General features: G+C 35.3%; 1 protein-coding gene across 6 annotated transcripts in view; it reads left to right on the top strand.

The window, feature by feature from the left end:
* The window catches only part of FGFR2 (fibroblast growth factor receptor 2), a 120,446-nt gene that overhangs the window by 81,701 nt on the left and 16,877 nt on the right, over positions 1–21,868 (top strand). For 4 of the 6 annotated variants that reach the window (XM_015888811.3, XM_007432551.4, XM_088132188.1 and 1 more), the window contains 6 exons: positions 197–341; positions 3,292–3,488; positions 10,232–10,383; positions 11,855–11,976; positions 13,457–13,567; positions 14,415–14,605. In XM_015888811.3, coding sequence (XP_015744297.1) covers positions 197–341; positions 3,292–3,488; positions 10,232–10,383; positions 11,855–11,976; positions 13,457–13,567; positions 14,415–14,605 — 918 coding nt within the window. The remainder of the gene's footprint in view (positions 1–196; positions 342–3,291; positions 3,489–10,231; positions 10,384–11,854; positions 11,977–13,456; positions 13,568–14,414; positions 14,606–21,868) is intronic. The other 2 variants (XM_088132187.1, XM_015888810.3) reach the window with 1 other exon arrangement.

Here is a 21,868-nt window from a genome sequence, read left to right as displayed (position 1 = left end):
TCCGTGATTTATTCCTCTCTGAGGTGCGCTGGGATCTGTTGGTAATTGCCCTTTGGTTGAGGATTTGTGGATGGGACCTCCCCACGGCGGTGCAATATTACTTCTTTGGAAGTGCCAAGTTCCCGTGGTCCCATTTCCCATCCACAAGAATTCCTAAAATGTCTAGCTTTTCTCTTGCTTCCATTTTTTTCCATAGGCTGCCGGTGTTAACACCACGGACAAAGAAATTGAGGTTCTCTATATACGGAATGTAACTTTTGAGGATGCTGGGGAGTATACATGCTTGGCGGGTAATTCTATTGGGATATCCTTTCACTCTGCATGGTTGACCGTCCTGCCAGGTATATACTGCTATCTTCCTGTGGTTTTCTTCCCCTCCCTGCTTCATTGTTGATTGCTACCAAATTAGCACAGCTTCTGTCTTAACAAGGGCTTTTCATTTCCTTTACCAAATATATATATATATATATTCATTGAACACTGCACTGCAGTGTAAAAATATGGACTGAGGTGGTTTTGGACTTCATTTGAATATTTCCAACTATTTTACTCCTGCTCCCATTTAAAAAAAGACTTTCCAGAATACTTTAAAAACAATCATACACTTTTCCAGGAGTTCATCTTCCCCTGGAAAGTTTAGATTTTAAAAGCAGGTAGGAGGGAGAGTTAAAAGGAGCCCTCAACCCCAACAAATTGGGATTTGTATCCATGAGAATTTGCTCTGCAGAAAGTGAATACAGAAGTGGTGTTTCCATAACTTTACAATTGACTTGGTGTACTGTACTCTTTAAATGCTGCATGCTCCAAGCAAATGGGCTACTAATTTGCTTGTTTGCAAAATGTCTCTTGTCTTGCTTGCAATGATGTTGCTTCTGTTCTGAACAGAAATGCACATTAATTTGCTTTGTTAGCTGAAAATGTCGGTTAGAAAATATAATTATGGATAGCTAGACTAATGAACCTTCTTGCTTTATAACCCTTTAACATATAACCTTACTTTATTATTATAGAACTGTTGGTGAAACTTGCCCAGTTTATAATTTGCTGCTCTGTGTGTTTGTGTGTGTGTGTATGTGTCTGTTTAAATTTTTATATAAAGGTTCCTGCATGTGTGCATTGCTAAAGCATATAGTTCACACTTGTGCTGTAAATTGCTATCAATTGTTCTCAAGGTTTTCAGGTTCTTTCCTTCCCCTTAATGTAAGAAAAGCCCACATTGCTATCTCCTTTACTTATTAACTTTTGAGATTCCAAGGTGCATCCGTCGCTAAACAGGTGGTCACGGTTTAAAGTGGTTGCTGCTTCTGCTTGACAGGTTACTTCCCTATTTGCAACTGCTCAAGCAACATTTCTTGATTTATTTATTTGAATAAGATGATATGGAAGAATAGCTTCTAATGTGCATTGCTTTCATACTGACCAGTTATAGTTGCAGAATTATTATTATTTTAATACTGAGATAAAACACTTAGGTGCATATGACATAAACTGATATTCCTGAAAGTGCTTTCTCACAATTGCAAGTAAAACATGAAACAAAACAAAAATCTATCCACCAAATTTTTACCGCAGGCTAAGAAATATTGTTTGACTGGAATTTACTTATTTTAAACATGCACAGCTGGATAATAGCAAATCTTTATACGACCAAAAGCAACTTTTCCTATCCATGAATTGGATATGAAATTGGTCATCCCCAGACAGTATAGCCAGTGACAGCTGGGAATATTGAAAGTTGCTGTTCAGCACATCTTAAGGATACCTGTTTGGAAAAGGCTGATCTACCAAATAAACATTGGCAGAGAGTAGCTATAAACCAGTATTGCCATTCTTTTGTGCCATTTATGGACTAGATACTATTCAAGATCTGATACGAGCGCAGTGTCCCACTGGTGATCTTACTTATATATTTGCCTCTCTAGGTGTGTAACTGTTTTTATGCTGAAACTAGTTTTTACCTAGGCATCATTCAAAGATTGTAAGCTAATTGGAGAGAAGTGCTGAAATCATTCTTGAAATTGTCAGTCATTACAAATTTAAAAGCTTTAAAACTCCCTGCATTTGCTACTGGAGCAAATGTATCCATCTAGTTATGCTACCATTTTCAGAGTACACTCTAACCATTATTTAGCCAGGGCAATAGATAGTCCTTGTAATAGTTATAGAAGGCAGAAGCCATGATGTGAACATGTACATTTTTTAAAAATAATAATTTGCTCCCCTTTGGCCCTATAAAGACCTATATTAGATTTCAGGGGTTGCTGTACCAAAATGTTTGGATACAAGACTGAGTTTTAGGTGTTTCTTAACATTCAGTTAAATGCCATCAAGTTGTAATAATATTGCTATGAGACACTGGATTTTCATGGCAATGCTTTACTAGCTATAGTTTTCAAAGGATTTTAAAGTTATGTGCTCAGTTCCTTCTGACTTTAAAAGCCATGATCCTAGGCTTATTTCTTAGAAATATATATCACTTTGTTCACTGGACTTACTCCCATGTAAGATGCATAGGAGGATAAAATTGATGAATGTTTGATATTTAATACAGCTTGGCAGTATTGTGACTAAATGAATGAGAATACTTAATTCAAATACTTGAAATGTAGTTCCTGCCAACTCTCAGTAGAAGTACAGGGATGTTTCATCCAAGCTAGTTGATGCTTAATCTTTGTTATGCTTTGCTCTCCCATAAGCCTTGCTTTTCAGCTAGCTTTCAGCCCTTGTTTGGCTTTCGTTGTGTGTTCAGGTGGCCCACAGAGTTACATACAAAGTTCCTTAAAATTATTTTACTAAACCTGTCATTTGCTGCAGGCCAAATACTGGGAGATTGGGATAAATATTGATTCATCTGGAGTGAATTATGTGCCTGTTTTCCTATCTCAAGGAACTTGGCTAAAAAAAAGAAAAATAGAGTAAGAAGAAAAGGTGATCACAGGCATAATTCCAATAATACGTAGTCTTAATTTCAAAGACAAATAGGGCTGGCTAATAACCTCACACTGATCATAATATTCACAAGTTATCTTGAAAGGCTCATTTAGTAAAGAAAAAGCAGCTTCAGCCACGTTCTGAAATACTGGATGAGCTAAGCACTGAAAAGTTGAAATACCCCGTTCAGTTAAGTTGAGTCCACACTGTGGAAATCTTTGGTATCTGGTGCCTTATCATAAACTTGATACAGTAGTACTTGAGGTCCCTCTGTTTACATGCTCTTTACTATTCAGCGTCTTCTTTTGGTGCCTCCTAATTCTTTGTCCTGCCTGTTCCCCCTTCACACTTGCACTGTAGCTCCAATCGATGAAAGACCATACCCAACATACCCAGACTACGTGGAGATATCCATTTACTGCTCAGGAGTCCTTGTAATTGTCTCTATGGTGGTGGCTGTCATCCTGTACCGCATGCGATCTACAACCAAGAAGTCAGACTTCAGCAGTCAGCCAGCTGTGCACAAACTGACCAAGCGCATCCCTTTGCGCAGACAGGTAACAGAAAGTAGATAAAGAGTTAAAAAAACCTATTACCCTTCCCTTAATAAATCAAGCCAGCTGATCCTTTCGGGCAATCTCAAGCTAGATTCGGGGGTGTCTAACGGCTGAAAACAGTAGGCCTATAAATTCAGGTTTTTTTAGGCACTCACAACTCTCTGAATCCAAAGATTTGACCCACAAAAAATATTGTCATGATTCAGGGTAATAGGGCAGCTCTTTGCGTAAGTTCTGAGGCACTTTTCTTTTCATCCAGGATATAAATATAGAGGGAAGTTGTGATGAAAGGAATTCACATTGAGGAAGTGAATAATTTTCTGAAACCCATTTTGAGTTCATAAATTGAAACAGAGAACTAATGTTCAAAGTGGTGTAAATTATTTAATGTCAGGACAGAAATGGGTGATGTTGAGAAAGAGAGATTAAGCTTCTAGTGCAAAAAAGAAATATTTATTGAGCTACAGTAAATGCAAAAGGTTTAGCACAATAGGAGAGGAAAATCAGCAGAAGTCTAGATCCCTTTCTTTGCGTGCAAATTCCATAGGCATTAGAGTGCAGACAGGGGCCCGAGCCTTCATCTGAACAGCAATAATTATGCTTGCTAAAGCATTTCAACACAGCAGTAAGTCCCACGTGGCAGAAGGTGATTTCTGCTCCCCGCAAATGTTTTTTGTTCCTTATGTTTGAGTAACACTGTCAAGAGAGTTGGGAAATTTGCAGTTATGAAAGTGTGTGTGTGTGTGTGTATGTGTGTGTGTGTGCTGACAGAGAAGAATTTTTAAAAAGAAATAGAAAGCTCAGTGATGTGTGAATTGATGTAGCTTCTAATGCTATTTTATGCTAAATGGCATTTTTGAAGCTCCAGATCATGTCGTGTTCATGATACTCAAAGTAAGCTTCTCATAAGTTTATTAGATATTTTGGAGATACACATCACTTATGATTTATTCATACAGAAATAGCATTAACATCAGTGGAAATATAAAGATTGTAGAGAGCTTATCAGAAACTTTGTAAAAGCTAAATAATTTCTAAATAAATAAACCCAAATTTCTTCTCCCATTCCCACCCTAAAGTAGAAGATGTGATTGGTTGTTAAAAATAGAGCTTTCAGAATTGAATACATGCTTATATCTAGTAGTTGGATTTATGACTTGTGATGATATATTGACATCACTGTAAGTTTTTCTTTAGGCTGTGATGTATTTAAAAAATAAGTCAGCAAAAAAAGCATCAAAAGGGGAGCAAACAAGAAAGAGGAAACAAATGCACAAGTGCAGAATTATCAAGGGGGTAGCAAGAACGTTATCTTGAAGGGGAATTGTCTCTTTGTACTTATCTGTCAAGTATTATTTAATCACCTGAATGGGAAGCCCTTATCTAGTGTACAAACTTGGTATTGCAAAAAGCATGTGCGTCTGTCTTTATAGTCTACGTGTTTGTGTATATATGCAAACACATACGTGAAAAGTTGAACGTCTTGCTCTCAGCTAAACAGAACTTTCCTTTTCAGCCCTCTTAAAAACAGTGATCTGAATCAGTTCCTGAATAAAAGGTAATCATTGGACTGGACCTGAACAAAAGCATCTAGATGACCTGACCTAGATAACAGAGATAATACTACTGGTATAGAGTACAAGACATCTATCAGTAGTTAGGCCATGGTTCATCATAAGCTTAATCTTTCCCAAATAGCAGCTATCCTAGACTATTGATTTCTTAAATGCTCTTTCATCAGTTACCTTTTATTTTGCAACAGAATGCTTTGCTTTCATCATTTCTCATACACTTCCACCTTGAAGTCCACATAGTATGTCTAACAGACATTTAAAACAGTTTGTGTTGCAGGTTTAGAAAATAAATGGTGACTACTTTTCTGTGTGCTTGTTTTTTTACTGAGCAAATGGGTTTTAGTTTTTATTCATACAATCAAATAACTCCTGATAGGTATGTAATTTTCTGGTGTATCAATTAGGAGCTGTTGGAGCATGTTAGTACATTTCACCATCTTTTTTTTAGCTGTAGTAGAGTTGACAATGACTTGATGGCTCATAATCATATTCTGATTTCCAAAACTATATGTGTTGTAATTTTTTAAAATTTTCATAGTTCAATAAATTTTATATTATACTAATATTATTTCCCCAACTGCCCACCCAAGTGCATAAGTCAAAGAAATTATGATTTGTGGACACCAGGATAACATACATAATTGTTTCTTCTAATCCTAAAAGTTACATTGTAATTTCTGTATATTTAAGGTTAGGTTTTTCTACTTTTTCCTCTAAATCTAAAGTAGTTAGGGGGAAAAAAATCCAGAGGATATTTTGTTTTACAATCATATGTTACAGGATTAGTTGAATAGGAGTTTATTGTTTCTGTTCACAGAATTCCCTGTGATGTTCACCATCTACCACTTACTTTTATTCTGAAACTTGATTTTTAAAAAATCTTGAAAATATTTAGTAATAAACGTTCATGTATTAGTTCAGCTAAATAGACTCTGAAACAGCCAAAGGAAGTATGGTTTCTTCTTGGTGTTCATAGCATTAGTAGAATCAGTCATACTTTTGAACATGAATTTAGGAATCAGCTGGTTTAGATGACATTTGGAAGTCCTGGTGATACAGTGGTGACATTCCCACATTTTTAGAGATAAGTTCTCTGTCGAAAACAATTCATGCTGGACAAATTGGGGCTTATGTGAAATAGTTCCATACATAGGAAATTACTTTTAACATTACAGGTTTCAACATTAGTATATCAGCCGCTGTTTGTGATACAGGCTTCAGAGACATTACTGTGCTGAATATATGCTGCAGTAAATCACTCATCCAAGTAAATAAGTCACCCGCTGGGGGAGATGAGCGGCATACAAATTTAATAATGAACAAACAAACAAATAAATAAATAAATATAAGATTTCCTTCAGACTGATACATGAAAACATTTTTTTTCAGATTTCTATATCACTTCAATGAATTGCTCTAATAAAGTTAAACTGGGAGAAAAGAAATGCTTATGATGTTCCCCCATTATTAATATTTCATAAATTAGAGTATATTCAAAGATTATACTTGCTAGTTCTCTCATGCTGTTTAGGTGAATTGCCAGATTGCCAGTGATTTGGAAACCAACTAGTCTAAATCAATTTGCTAATAACAATTCTACCAAGTATAGTATAGCCCAAACTGCATGTGATAACCTTCACCAAGGTTCTGCTATAGAAAATGGCCTTGACTAATCTTTAATTAAGGCTGTGTCCCTTTTTCTAAGCACTGTTTCAAGCCAAAAGCAATGTGTCATATCATTGGATCAAATGTCTTTTACATTCATTAGTTGGAGTGATCATCAGTAACGTTACAATTTAAAAAAAAAAAAGGCTGACAGCATTTTGGAGAAAAGATAACCATGTGCAGAATGAATGCATACATAATATATAAGAAAAGAGGAAGAGAAGGAAGGGATCTCTAAACAAAATGTTCTTATAGAATAAAGAATAATCTGTCTAAAAGTAGAATTACTTTTCCTTCTGAAAACCAAGCATTAACTAGACTCAAAAGGCTTCCTTGGACCGTAGGCCAACTTGTACAACTTCCTTCATGTAGAAATAGACTTTAATAGTCCTTTAGCTTCTATAATAGTTATTTTACTCCATAAATCTCAAGGATGCATTTATCTGTGAATTGGCTTGTTTATCTTTCTTTCTTTCTTTCTTTCTTTCTTTCTTTCTTTCTTTCTTTCTTTCTTTCTTTCTTTCTTTCTTTCCTTCCTTCCTTCCTTCCTTCCTTCCTTCCTTCCTTCCTTCCTTCCTTCCTTCCTCCATCCATCCATCCATCCATCCATCCATCCATCCATCCATCCATCCATCATCTATCTCTATCACATGTATGCACACACTCTCACACCCTGATTAATAATTCCTGTAGAGGTAATTTATCTTTGTTATAAGTCCTGTGTATTTTATTTAAATGCAAAGTTTAATTGATTGTGCAGGTGCCACATGAACGAAACAGACTGGATTTGATCTCCTACTCCCATGTATAAAAACGGATTAACAAAGTTTCTCCAGTTTTTCCTAGAACATCATTATGTGTAATACAGTTTTAAGCAGCTTTAAGCAGGCTTTTCTGTGTAAAGCCATGGATCACCCTTTGCCTTAAAAGAAACAAAACTTTTGAGCTGAGTATTGGTAAATTGTTAACTATCTGATAAAATGAACAACCTTCAAATCATTTTCTAACATATATATGTATCTCATGTAAGGAATTTCAGCTTGCTTTAAAAACAGTCATAGTTCTATTTTATGAAAAAAATGAGTGGCTCTGGGAAAACATTTTTTTTATCTAAATGCTTTTCTATAATAGCCTGAATGACTGTCGCCTCACTTAACTGAGGAAAGCACTGGTCTAGTTTTGGCCAGTTTTATGTGATCATACCTTTTTGGCAGGTTTGGATTCATATTAAAACAATTCCGTCTTTGTTTTCTCATTTTGATTATCGGTGCTGTTTAGTAATGACAACAAACTATATTTTATGTCAAGTTCCCATCTCTCATTTCTCCCATGACCTTAGGCTAAATTTGTTTTGCACTTTACTACCAGTTGCCATCAAAATCTGTTTCTTCCTCATAAGATGGTTAAATGCTAAAATAATTAAAAATGGCAAGAAATGATAAATATTTGGACCTCCCAAGAAATCTCGCTAAATAGCTGCCATGGAGGAGCTGGGTTTTTTTTTCCCCTCACAAAATGGCTGCCCTCATAGACATAACCAGCCCACAAACCGTGGCATTGCAGTGGGCAAGCAGGGACACATGACGCACGCATGATGACCTGATCACATAAATGTGTGATTTACATACTTAAATTTGTGTGATGATAGTATAACAATCTGTTATGGATGTTAAAACACAAACCATCAGGTGAGGTTTCCTTGTCATCCCCTGTGGCCATCCAAGATGCTTCCTATCTTGTCCCAGGTCATTTTCTTCAAGGCAGATGGCACTATGTAGAAGAAAGCACAGAGCCATGGCTACTCTTCTTGTTCATATTCTAAGAATTCTGATGGGATCTCTATGAGGCCCAGAAGGATTCTTGTAAAGAGGGATCAAACTAGAGGCCACTACTTTGTTTAGCAGCATGTTCTAGTTTCATGTCAGCTGGAATAAGGAAGCTGGGACACCAAAAGAGGTGTTTGTGGGCACATTAGTTCTTACTGCCTATTTCTGCTCTGAGGACTAAGATTTTTCTTTTGGATATATAACACATTTTTTATAAAAATCTTCATCTTTCATTACAGTATTTGGAGAAAGATTTCAAATTGTATTAAATGTTCATAAAATAAGTGCTACTAGTAAAAACAGCTTGCAAAGGAATGCTAATTTTTACTTTGAATTGGGAATAATGATCTTTTCATCTAACCTTATCAGATGATCACTGAAAAACATTGCATGAGACTTTACATCTGTCATTCCAGAATGATCCTCAGATTATGTTGCATGGAATGGTATTTCCATATTTTGGATGGCAACTTTGTTTGATCACATTCCAACAGTGTTTATGAAAACAACTTTCTTTGTTTGGTTTTTGTTGAGTGTTCAGTATTGAATAATCAGGTTTTTTTCCTGAACTGTATTCCACTCTATTTTTGTATGTACAGTATGACAGAAAGACTGAACAAGTGAGTGGATTAGGGTGTGCATGTGCATATAATCACAATAGAAGTAGATGATCCAACTGAAGTCACATCCAAACATCCAAATATTCAATCAATATAACTGAAGTAATAATTAACAACTTCGGTCTTATAATATGGAAATGGATGAATTTAACAGAGATATCTTCATTAAATGGGTCCCTCCCCACACTTCCCATTTTTTTCCTTTGAATTTGATTTTAGATTTGGGAAAGATTTCCCAAACTTTTTATGTTGCAACGATGAACAAGAAAACATCTCATACATCTCATGTCTATTGAGAATAGTCTGATGACCTCAGCCATAAAGATAACTATAATGCTTCTATTCATAGGAAAGCAATAGAAAAAGTAATTTTGTTGTCATTCTGGGATAGTTAGTGTTCATTTTTCAATTTTTGAAAAATAATGATCCTTACATTAGAATTGTCTTACATGCACTTTCCTGTTTGAGAAATTAATCCGTGATCCGTATCTGTTATATGATTGTGGAATAGTGCTCTAGAAGTGGTTATCCTGGCACTATTATAAGAAATTTTTGTGTTTCTTTTCTTTTCCTTTTGTTATAAAGTATTGACAAGTCTCCTGTTCAAATTTAGTAAGTCTGAATAAGATTCTAAAACTGTATGAATGGATAGAAAAGCCAGTCTTTTGTGCTTTATATTCTTTAAAAAAGAGGATGAGGATGAAGATGAGGGTGACAATCAGAGCCCCTTTTAAAAAACACATTTTGGGAAAGTAAGGAAGAAGATTGTTACAAATATGGTTAGTAAATAACAGGAATATCCATTGGGAATTCAGTATGAAAAGCCTGGTCTGTAATTAGTTTAATATGAAGTCAATTAACAGAAGTGTTTTAATAGTAAGATTCCTACCAGAACATTACAATCATGAGTAGTGAATCAACTCACATTTGAGAAATTAAATCATTAATTTGAGAAATTAAATCATACTTATCAGCTGGCTGCCTTACTTTCTAGTACCGGTTTGCAACAGCTGGGCCCAGATTACATCTTCTTTTTGCATCTTGTATTCAAATAACAGGTATCTGCAGAATCAAGCTCTTCTATGAACTCTAACACACCATTGGTGAGAATAACTACCCGTCTTTCTTCCAATGCTGATGCTCCCATGTTGGCAGGAGTTTCAGAATATGAACTACCCGAAGACCCAAAATGGGAGTTCCCAAGAGATAAGTAAGTGAAAACTTGCCACCAGTAATTATGGAAGAAGGTGATCTTCATTATTCTTTCAGGAGTCTTTCAGTTTTAACATCCTTCCTTCAGAAGAATTTTATTTACTGATGCTAGAACAAAGCAGGCCAGTAAACTAGTCTTGGCATACAGGGACTTTCCCCCTTTTTTCTGTTGTATATTATGGATGCAGAAAGTGTGGTCCTGAGCTTCTGATGCCACTAACATTTGGAGGATCACCTCAAAGTTATAGCAAACCTGGTTGGCCCTCCATCTTATCAGAGTTGTACCTTCTTGATACATGTGATCCATCTTTTAGAATCTGCCTTATTTTTTGAAAACTTCAAACAGCTTGTTTTTAAAATTTATCTCTGAACATTTTAAAAAATATTGTATGTGTCATTTATGGAAATATTCCTAATTATATCAATGAAAATAGTGCCATACATTTCACTTTCCACCTGCAAGGTTCTAGTCAACAGTGGGGGTTGTATGCATAACTCTGTCAGCCCATTCCCTGAGGGGAAACATTAATGCGGAAAATCTTAAAGCACTAAACACTTAAAAACAGCATTCAGCATAAATGTGGGTGGACCAGGTTTGTAATGAAAGAAGCTCTTTAACAGAAGTTTATTAGATTGGGGGGCTGTAGGCACACAAAGACAACATTGTTTAAACTCATACAAGAAGCACAAGAACACATAAATTAGTCATTTTCCAATGCAAATGTTTGCTTTCTGCCAAGATCTTAAATTCAATTTTAGTTTCAGAGCAAACACAGCATGGTCTCAGCTAGGCATTCAACTCTTTAGTCTTTGTCTATTGTCAAAGTAGCAGACATTTTCATAACAGATATATTAAAGTATTTACTGATGTTAACATGATTAGATTAAAAGCTTTTTTCAGTTAAAAGTCTCTTTTTAAAGAATATTTACCATTTAATTGTGGCATTATGTTATGGCCACTTAATTTTATATGAAAGAAAATATTGTGCATTAACACTGACTGGAAAACATACAGGCAGTAGGCATTATTGTCTGTTCCATAAGAATATGAAATATGTTGAAAGCTCAGAATAGCCATTCAGTGTGTTCTGAGCTTGTAGTAAAACATTCCAGAACCGAGAGCTATATTCCTGAGCTTGGGACAAAGCATGCTGCACTTTGAAGATACAAAATCACGGTGTCATTTCTCAGGATTCAAGCAAGCTATAAAACCCCATTTCGGTTCTTCCAAGTATTTGAGAAAGTTTTGCCAGTGAGTATTAATTACACACAGAATCCGTATTTCAAAAGCTGAATGGAGGAGCGTGCCCAAACTTCTGAATGTATTTTAATACCCTCGTTAGTTCTTTGTAAGAAATGCCCAAGCCAAAATGACTTGCTGAAAGGTTCTTTTATGTTTAGCTCTGGAATTTCACCAATGTCAACTGTTCATCAGACGCACTGTGCTAATCCTTGGTTTACACCCCCAGGTTGACACTAGGGAAGCCTCTTGGGGAAGGATGTTTTGGTCAAGTTGTCATGGCAGAAGCAATGGGCATTGACAAAGACAGGCCAAAAGAAGCGGTTACTGTTGCAGTGAAAATGCTGAAAGGTAACATGGGGGAGAGAATCACGTGGCAAGTTCTGCAAATAATATTTCTTTTGTGGCCTCTGAACTCACTAACGGTAGAAACCCAAAGTTCATTTACTTCACCTTGGGCTTCAGCAGTTTTCCTAGTAAATCAGTGTATTTGGCAGTGTATTTGGCTTTAGCAATAGCAATTTATAAAGAGAGCTTGGTGTAGTGGTTAAGGCACCAGGCTAGAAACCAGAAGACCGTGAATTCCAGTCCCACCTTAGGCATGAAAGCCGGCTGGGTGACTTTGGGCCAGTCTCTCTCTCTCTGCCCTAGGAAGCAGGCAATGGCAAGCCACTTCCAAAAAATGCTGCAAAGAAAACTGCAGGGACTAGTCCAGGCAGTTGCCAGGAGTTAAGACTGACTCAAAGGCACCAAAAAACAAAAACCCTACAAACACGGCAAAAACTTACATGGCTGATCAATCTTCTTTCCTTGGTTTGCTCTATGGGGGAACTATATATGCTGTCATTGGCTTATTGAACATTAATCTAAGGAATCCATAGCCTAAATGCATAAGGAAATATATTTTGGGGCATGATCCAACATTTTTTGAAACAAACAAACAAAAAAAAAGAGCAAAATTTTATAAAGGCAATATATAAAAATGTGGTGGTGAGGGATCCTGAGACCTTCCTCTTAATATATGATGATAATCTTTACTGATTAATGGCACTCATATAAACATAGGTGATAGTCCCATACATAGCCTTTACTCAGATAAAGGCAGTAGTGGGGAGATAATAAAAAAAAGCCTGTATAAAAAGACATTAGGATGATTCCGATGTGATGAGGCACAAGTTTTGTAAAGTTGTGGGGTGTGTGTGTGTGTATATAATTATATAAATCTTTGAACACTGAAAAAACTGAAGTTCATCAAATGTATTTATTGCTAATAATATCTGTTACATTAATTTAATAACACCAATATTACAGTCTTATCCACAGTTTCACTGATCTCAGTCAGGTTTATTCTGATTAGATGTATAAATGGGATATACAGTAAAAGGAGATCTTTAAAAAGTCAAGGCAACTTTTTTTAAAAAAATATTCAGATTTAATATAACCCATACTTAGTTGTTTGCAGAAATTTATTTAAGTCTTATCCTACTATTATGCATTTATAGCCACACACATACACACACACACACACACACACACACACACCAGTTATTTGTTTGGATTTCCCTCCTGGATGTCTGTAGCAAAAACAAACCAAAAGGGGAAGAATAGATGTGCTTTGATTTCCTTGGGAGGGAAACAAAGTACTTTTAGCTCATCTAAGAGGATGACCAGCATTAATCAATTCAGGGAGTAAAGAAACATCTTCAGGATTTGGCCTAGAAATGCCATTTTACTAGTTGGATGATCTGTTCAATACATCAATTAATGAAAAAGTGAGTTGAGCTAATACATTGTTTAAAACTGTGCATGGAACTTGCTGTGTCTTGCACAGACGATGCTACAGAGAAGGATTTGTCTGACCTGGTGTCTGAGATGGAGATGATGAAAATGATTGGGAAACACAAAAATATCATCAATCTTCTGGGGGCATGCACTCAGGACGGTGAGTATCATTTTGATACTGCAATCTAAAGGTGCCAAAATAATGTCATTTAATTATGCAACATGCAGCAGTTTTTCATTCTCTGCAGGCTAAATGAAAATTGCAATGCTAGGGGCAGTAAAGAGGGTCAGATGAATATCATACGACACCTGACTTAAAAAAATAAGTCAAAACTTAGAAATAGTGTGCTTGGACTTAGATGTTACTTTCCACATCGTTAACTCTGGTGCCTAATTGTAGTGCAGTATTGGGCATATTCTTAAACGTCTCCACCCCTCTTTCCCTGTCTTTGCACTGTAATTCCCTCCAATCCAAAAGTTGGAAAGATTAATAATTGCATTCATTCCATTGTTGGATTTCCTTATTTTAGTTTGTCTAGAGACTGTGGAAAAGTCTCAGGAAAGTAAGTGCAATACTTATATGAAATACTAAACTATAGAACTAGGGTGGATATTTGCATGAGGGCTCCCTTTAATGATCAGAGAGAAATGCAAAGGAATAGCGGTGCTTTGATTTTAGGCTCCTTTTCCATGATCTTAACCTCTAGTGACTGAGTTTCTATGAGAAGAAAGTGCAAGGATTACATTTTTCCATAATTTTTCAGTGAGATCTGAATTCCAATGATAAATGGAGTAGTAGATGTCACCATGTGTATCTTTCACCCCATATATCTATATAACAGTCTACATGATATGCACAGTGAAGCTGTGCACTGAAAAGCATTTTTTTAAATAGAACTGGCTTACCTTTGGGTGTATGTTGGGAGCGGTTGAATTGCTATGTTGAATTGATACTCTGAGTATGAATTGCAACAACATCTCATGTTATGCATTTGCTTATTTTAAAGGGCCTCTCTATGTACTTGTTGAATACGCTTCCAAAGGGAATTTGCGAGAATACTTGAGAGCCCGGCGACCACCAGGAATGGAATATTCATTTGATATTAATCGGGTCCCTGAAGAACAGATGACATTCAAAGATTTAGTCTCATGTACCTACCAGTTGGCAAGAGGAATGGAATATTTAGCATCACAAAAGGTAAGCGGTGCTGAAAAAGTTTTTCATTGCAGTTTCGCATTGTCATGTAAGGCAGGTTTTTTCCATCCCAAAAGAGCACTTTGAGATTTAAAGAATTAGATCAGCATATGATGCAAAGGAGTCCCGGCTCTTTCTTACACCAATCCCTGCTTTTTTACATAAGTAGAAGTAAGAAAATGAATGGACTTACATGTAACAAAGGAATTGATTACATTTACTTGGTTGTAATAGGTCGGTGGGAACATAGTCATAGCATGTAATCATGATAAATCTCCAAACTGAGAATGAAAGAGTGATCAGGATGGTACTTCATACATTAGGATCTGTGTGTATTTTTTCATTCTATTACTTTTGGACATTCAGCAACCCAATACTATTAAGAATATGCCTACTTTTCTGGCAGACTGGAATATCCATTCCCACCTCCCATCCTTTTTTTTTTTGTTTGTTTCGGTGCCTTCAAGGCAATCTTGACTCCTGGCAACTGCCTGGACAGGTCCTCCAGATTTCTTGGCAAGGTTTTTCGGAAGTGGTTTGTCATTGCCTGCTTCTTCCTAGGGCTGAGAGAGAGGGGGTGGCCCAAGATCAGCCAGCAAGCTTTGTGCTTAAGGTGGGACTAGTAAACAAGGTCTCCCAGTTTCTAGCCTGCTGCCTTAGCCACTACACCAAACCGGCTCTCTTAATAAATTCCTTTGCCAGAAATGGAAGTCTAGATACTTGCGCTGTCAGACATGAAAGGTACAGCTTTGGTCAGCTGCCTCTTCCTCTCTATTTACTTCCACAGGGAAAAGAGGGTAAGTAGGCGCTGCAAAGAGAACCAAAATCTGGTGAAAATCATATTTGCCCGCTTGTCAGCACAAAATGCCCTGTTTATACATGTACATGAGATGGGCAGTCATATAAATCCATTAAATAAATAAATTATAGGAGAGGAACTCAGACTGCAAGCCACTGTCTTTACACACTCGGGCCAAAGGAAAAATGAGCCCAATACAATAAAATTTATAAATAACAATAGTGGAAAGAAAACAAAAATGTCTTTGTAACTGTAAGGTAAATGATTGCATATCTGGGGAGCAATAAGGAAAATGAAAAAGATTAGTGTTTTCTAATTCAATAACAAATACATGTGTGTGAACAGACAAGTTGTACGTTATGCTTGTTAGAAGCTGGGAACAAGAAAAAGCAGATGTTATCACCAGATGAACTTAGGGATTTTAAGGATAATTGCTTAGCCAGGCAGTTAACAAAAACGTAACTTTAAAACTTGCCTCATTGACTTAAGACCATAATGTTCCGCCAATTAGTGATATGAAAGAGGGTGCTGTTCATTTCTGTTTCAAGTTTCAAGCACATTACATAGGCCAGCGTAAGAAAAGAGATCACAAAAAGTGTCAGCATTCTGTGAATAAATGAATGGTTAATCTGCACTTAGAATCCAAAACAATGTAATACTAATATTCACTGCTTAAAAATTAGCTGGTCTCATTCCATTTAAGTGATAATTAAGTTTCTTGTGTAACCAGGTCTGTAAACAGCAAGCAATAATCCCCTGCTTAATAGACTGAATACTGATGGAAAATAAATAAATAAATAAATAAATATAAAATGTGTGATAATATATTACAAGATGGAGAACTTTAATAATACTGAATCAAGAAGTATACAACTTACTTTTTTTTCTTAACCCTATCATATCATTAGAAGGGACAAGGGAGGTTAGGTAAATTACAGAATCCTACTACTAAACAGATTATATTCCAAATTTTATATTACAGGACAATTAGCCCCATATTGCTCATGATATCAGACTTAATATTATGTTCTAGTATAATGGACTTCAAATGAATTATCAGAAAGAATAGAACTCCTACATGTTCTGTCATGTATGGAATTCTATTTAAAATCCAGAATCCTAAAATAAAGCTTTATTATTTATTTGTTTGTTTGTTTATTTTCAAGGCTTTGAAATAGTTCAGTGCCAGTCTAGTGACTATTGCTCAGTTCAACTTAAATAAGTTCCCAAAGATGCTGTAACCTGTTCATGACTAGATAATGCTGCCATTGTAGATGCATTGATTTCCAAATAGAAGGGTGTAGACGTGACGGAAAGCTGTATATTCACTTTTGATCATTCACATCTGAAATGTAAAGCTTAGCTACTGTCATTGTGAAGTAGTGACCAAGGAGCCTGTATCTTTAATATCTGGCCTGGGTTTGCATGTATTTGATACTGTGAGCAGTTAGAATCCCACAATTAGGTCAAGAGCTGCTTGATTCAGAAAAGCTGTTATCATCATAGCAGTTTGTTAAAATTGCCTATGGGGTGGGGGTGGTGGTGGAAGGAAATAAGCATATTTTTTGTCAAACAATATATCCATTGTCCTTTTAAAGAAATGGATCCGAATAAGAGGCTATGCATTTTTTAAAGAAAATACTGTAATACCAAATGAAACAGTTGTTTTGGTAATTGTGGGCTATGTAAATTGCAGATGAATGAGAATTGCCAAGGATAATAATTGGCTGGCAATAAAGAACATTTTAAAAATTTATTTATTTAGTTAGTTAGTTAGTTAGTTAGCTAGCTAGTTAGTTAGTTAACGGAACAAAGAAAAGACATATATCTGTCGTGTAGTAAACAAAACTACTCTTGCATATATATATTCATGAGTTATTCAATTAAATTATTAATGTTTAAGTCAGTTGATTGAATAGTAAAAAAATTCCTTTTAATTTTTAAAAGTACAAGAGAGTATATGTACCAATTAAGTACAAGATAGTATATGGAGTCCAGATGTTTGAATAGGCCTCCATTTCAAAGTTTCTGGTGGTAAAATGCTTATATGGATATAGAAAGAGGAATTGTTTCTTCTAACATATTTTTTCTTTTGTAATCATAATATAAAACTATATCCGTTTCCACTATCCTCCTGCTAATTTCCAAATGATTGGTATGTAATTAAAAAGAACAAAAGACTCTACAAAAGCTAATGAAATAACTTTTAGCTAAAAGGGAACTACTGTATCACAAGACAATGTCACGTGAGACATGTTTTGTGCCATTTCTCTAATAATTTACAGACTCCGTCCAGTTCTTGTAAATATAAGTGTCCAGTAGACATACATAGATATTTTTGTGAAGTTAATCATAGCCAGTTAAGCAATCTTCTAAGCTGATCAGTAAGGATGGCAAGAAGGAATCCACTTTGAGAAAATTCAGCAAAACATCGTCAGCATTCATAATAAATTCAACCCACATGTCCAGTTTTACAGGAAAAATAATATATTTGAGAGACTGCATCACTTTCCAGCATGGAACAATATTTAATTTAGCTGTGTTTAATAAAATGATTATATATTAAAAGTTTCTCAAACATAATACATTCTTTTAAAAATAATTTTCATGTACTTTTACAATTTGCTAGGATCTTATAACCTATCATGTAATAAATATTATATAAACATTAATTTTGATTCTGAGGCATTATATTATCCTATAAATGAACTTAAGATGTGAATATGAATATGAAAATATCAGGAGTGGAAGTATAGGAAATATAGTGGAAGTAGGGCTGTCCTGAGAACATCATTTTGCCTCTCAGTTCTGGAGACGTGTGCAGAAAGGGGGTGTATCCCATTATTATTATAAGTAGTAGTCATAGAAACAGCAGGGTCAACATTTATCTCTTGCTCTCCAGTATTCCAGGTACTTCATTTTAATTGTCTCAGTAATTCTTATTTCTGGACTATTGATTGATTGATTGATGATGTGCCATCAAGTCATTTTCGACCCCTAGTGACCACATAGATAGATTTTCTCCATGACGAACTATCTCTGACCTGTTCTTTCAAGTCTCCCGATGGTGCACTCATTGCCACCGTAACTGAGCCCATCCACCTTGCTGCTGGTTGTCCTCTTCTTTTCTTTCCTTCCGCCCTTCCCAGCATTAGAGCCTTTTCCAGAGAGCTGGGTCTTTGCATAATGTGTCTGAAGTAGGATAATTGGAGCCTGGTCATTTGTGCCTTGAGTGAGAACTCTGGGCTGATTTGTTCAATGATTCATGAGTTTGTTTTCTTGACTTTCCATGGTATTTTCAGGAATCAACTGAAAGTTCAAAGGCATCAATACTCTTCCTATCTTGCTTCTTTAAAGTCCAACTTTCACTTCCATAGAATGTCATGGGGAATATCATGGCTTGCACAATTCTGATCTTAGTAGGTATAGACACATCACAGTATTTGAAGATCTTTTCCAAGGCCTTCATGGCTGCTCTACTGATGGCTAGTCTACAGCATGTTTCTTGACTGCTTGTCCCTTTACTGTTTGATGGTTGATCCTAAAAAGGCAGAAGCTATCCACCACTTTGATATCTTCATTGTCAAATCTCTATGCTATATTGTACATAATAATTACTATGTGAATAGTAATTATGGGGAACTGATACTGAAAGATAATGGTAGTAGTAAGATTCGAACTGGGATTCTTTTGACTTGCCATTCCACACAAATCTCTTTCCTTAGGCATTCAACCCATGTGCTGCCCTGTTAGGTATTCTTGTGCAAGTAACTGGTTCAATAAAGTGGGCAGGGCTGGATGGCTTGGATGTAGTTTCTCCTTTTGCTGTACAGATTTCATGCATTTCTTAGTATAGCATATATCAATCCAGCAAAACATAAATAACTAGGTGCAGTCTCTCGGACAAAACAGTCTCGTTGTATCAGATTAACATAATTATTCTTTTGGAATTCAATGATAGACAGTTTCTAATAGTAATTTTGTCGTTACTGGAAATTTAATACAGGGCTTTATTTTTGAAAATGCGGTTTATTATATTTTATTCCTTTTTAAAACTCACTAAAGCCACATCTGAGCCACATGATTATAATACAAGATTACAAAGAATAATGGTTTAAGATGTTTGCATGAATAAGCACATATATTCATGTCCTACAGAATTAGGATATCCTGGCAAAAATTCAGGAGAATGTCAGTATTTTTCTGCTATTGTGCTTTATTACTCATAACAGAAGTTATGGTTAGGTTGAACTATGTTTTCCATCTGTAGGCACAACTTCCTTTTTGAATCAACAAAAGCCAATTGAACATTTTCAAGAGGTTGCTAGTGTTAAGGAAAAAGGGTTAGGGGTTGGTGACCATTCTGCAATTTTGTTATTGATGATTAACAGAAAAAGATGATTTTTTCCCCCAAATCTACCCCCCTGCCCAAATGTCTGTAAATAAGCAAGCAAACTTGATATCTTTGAGAGATGCAAACAATCTATATTTTACCATTGTATAGGTTTAAAATTTTGAAATGTTTAAAGTTGTTGATTTATTTTGCATATTTCTATGAAAACTGTATATCAATCAAATTAAAATTGAAACTTTGCCCACTCAGTATCACTTAGAAACTAATACATCAAGCACATACTATTGTCCAATGACAGCATATGGGGAACTATTTCAGTAGATGTCTTGGGTACAGTTTAACAGACAATTCTGAACATTTGATTCAAATTAATTTTCCAAGAGATTTCCCTGCTGAGGGAAGAGTTTGATTGGAGTTCTTAATTTTTTTTTAAATGTTCACATTTCAACAACAGAATGAATTATTTTATATCACTGTGTACAATAGTGCTGTGTTTCAGTGGCAGAAGATAAAATCAAGAGGTTTTAAGTAGAAAAAGAATTTAGACTGGCTTTTAAGAAAACTGTTTTCAGAGCATTTGGCATATGTGACTTGGATACTTTTAAGGATATAAATTCTTTATTGGGAAGCTTTAAAACGATTGAATTGTCTTCTGGAAGATATGGTTTAATGATGGAGAGCCTTTCCTCAATCTGGGAGGTAGATAAGTCTATGTACCCTTTATTTTTTTTTAACCATTTATTTCACTAACAGCATGGTTTTACAATTGAATTTCAACTGACAACAGATTTATTGACATAAGAGTTAAGTGTGTTCAGTGTCTGAGAACCAAATCAAACAATCACTGGAGATATTTGACCATTCTCTACATTATTCCCCACCCCTGGCTAGCTGGGCATACACTTCTGCTTCTTGGTCCTGAATTCAGCTCTTGGTATATTATTCCAAAGACACTTTATTAAGTATTCACTGTTTTATTTTATTTATTTATTTTATATTTCACATTTGTCATCGACCACCTCCCTGGAAGCAACTCTGTGATTTATAGTAAAAGAATAAATATTAATTAAAATACAATAAAACAATAGTCCTACAAACAAGATTGATGGTAAAATTAGTAGACTCGGGGAGCATCAACATCAAGGTGCCAGCCATCCTCAGGGTTGGTTATGTCTCTTCTCGACCCGTATGAGTTGGCAGAGCCAGGCCTTCAGGTCTTTCCTTTTGTACTTTTCTTTATGCTCAACACTAAGCCGTAGACATGAGTAGAGAGGCAGATGAATAGCTCACCATGGTCTGGAAACTATAATGTTTAAAAATAGTAAGTTGGAAGATAGTTAATTTTTTAAAGAGCTTAATTTTAAAAGACCAAGGACTGCAAGCTAAATAATATGGAGTACTCTGGGTTCATGGCAAAATTAAGACTTAATTCATATATTTTTAATACACTGTTAATACTGCTTTTTAAAAAAAAAAAAAGTCTCTCCATACTTTAGTTGGCTAACATTTGGTTTCTTGCTTATTTTTATATTAAAAAAACTCTAACTTCCATTCCAATAAGAAATATTAGTTAAGTTACATAAGATATAGTTCCACATATAGTAGAGAAAAAGAAATTAGGGCAAGAATGGCTTTTCTTCACCCAAATAACTAGTTTCAAATAAGAAATTAGAAGCATTGTTTTATATTTATTTAAATTTAACATTTAGACATTAAAAAATATCCAAGCATACATAATTGTGCAGTTCTGTTAGCCAAACAGCAGACATTAGTAGAATGGATTATTTATTACCCATTTGCTTTCCAATCATGTATCAGAATATTGGGAGAACTTTGGAGCATGACTGTCAAAATTTTAAACCCATTTTTGCCAATATAAAATTAGAATAATCACAAGTAAAAAATACAAAGGATGAATGAAAATAGATAATTCAGATGTAAAACATCTGAATGTTCCTATACTTTAAATTGTCTCTTGAATATTTATAATGAACCCAGTAATAAACATCAGGATATCTTGAATTTTATTATTCCAGGTTTAATTTTATTTTTCTATCAATCTGTTAAATCAGGATTTTCTAAGGGTCTTGCTCTTTTCCCAGCTTATCTCTCT

This window comes from Python bivittatus, unplaced genomic scaffold (genome assembly GCF_059951505.1).
Source record: "Python bivittatus isolate LINGU-HERP-01145 unplaced genomic scaffold, Pbiv_v1 ctg000980_np1212, whole genome shotgun sequence".
Classification (NCBI taxonomy): Eukaryota; Metazoa; Chordata; class Lepidosauria; order Squamata; family Pythonidae; genus Python; species Python bivittatus.
This window is presented reverse-complemented; position numbering and strand designations above follow the sequence as displayed.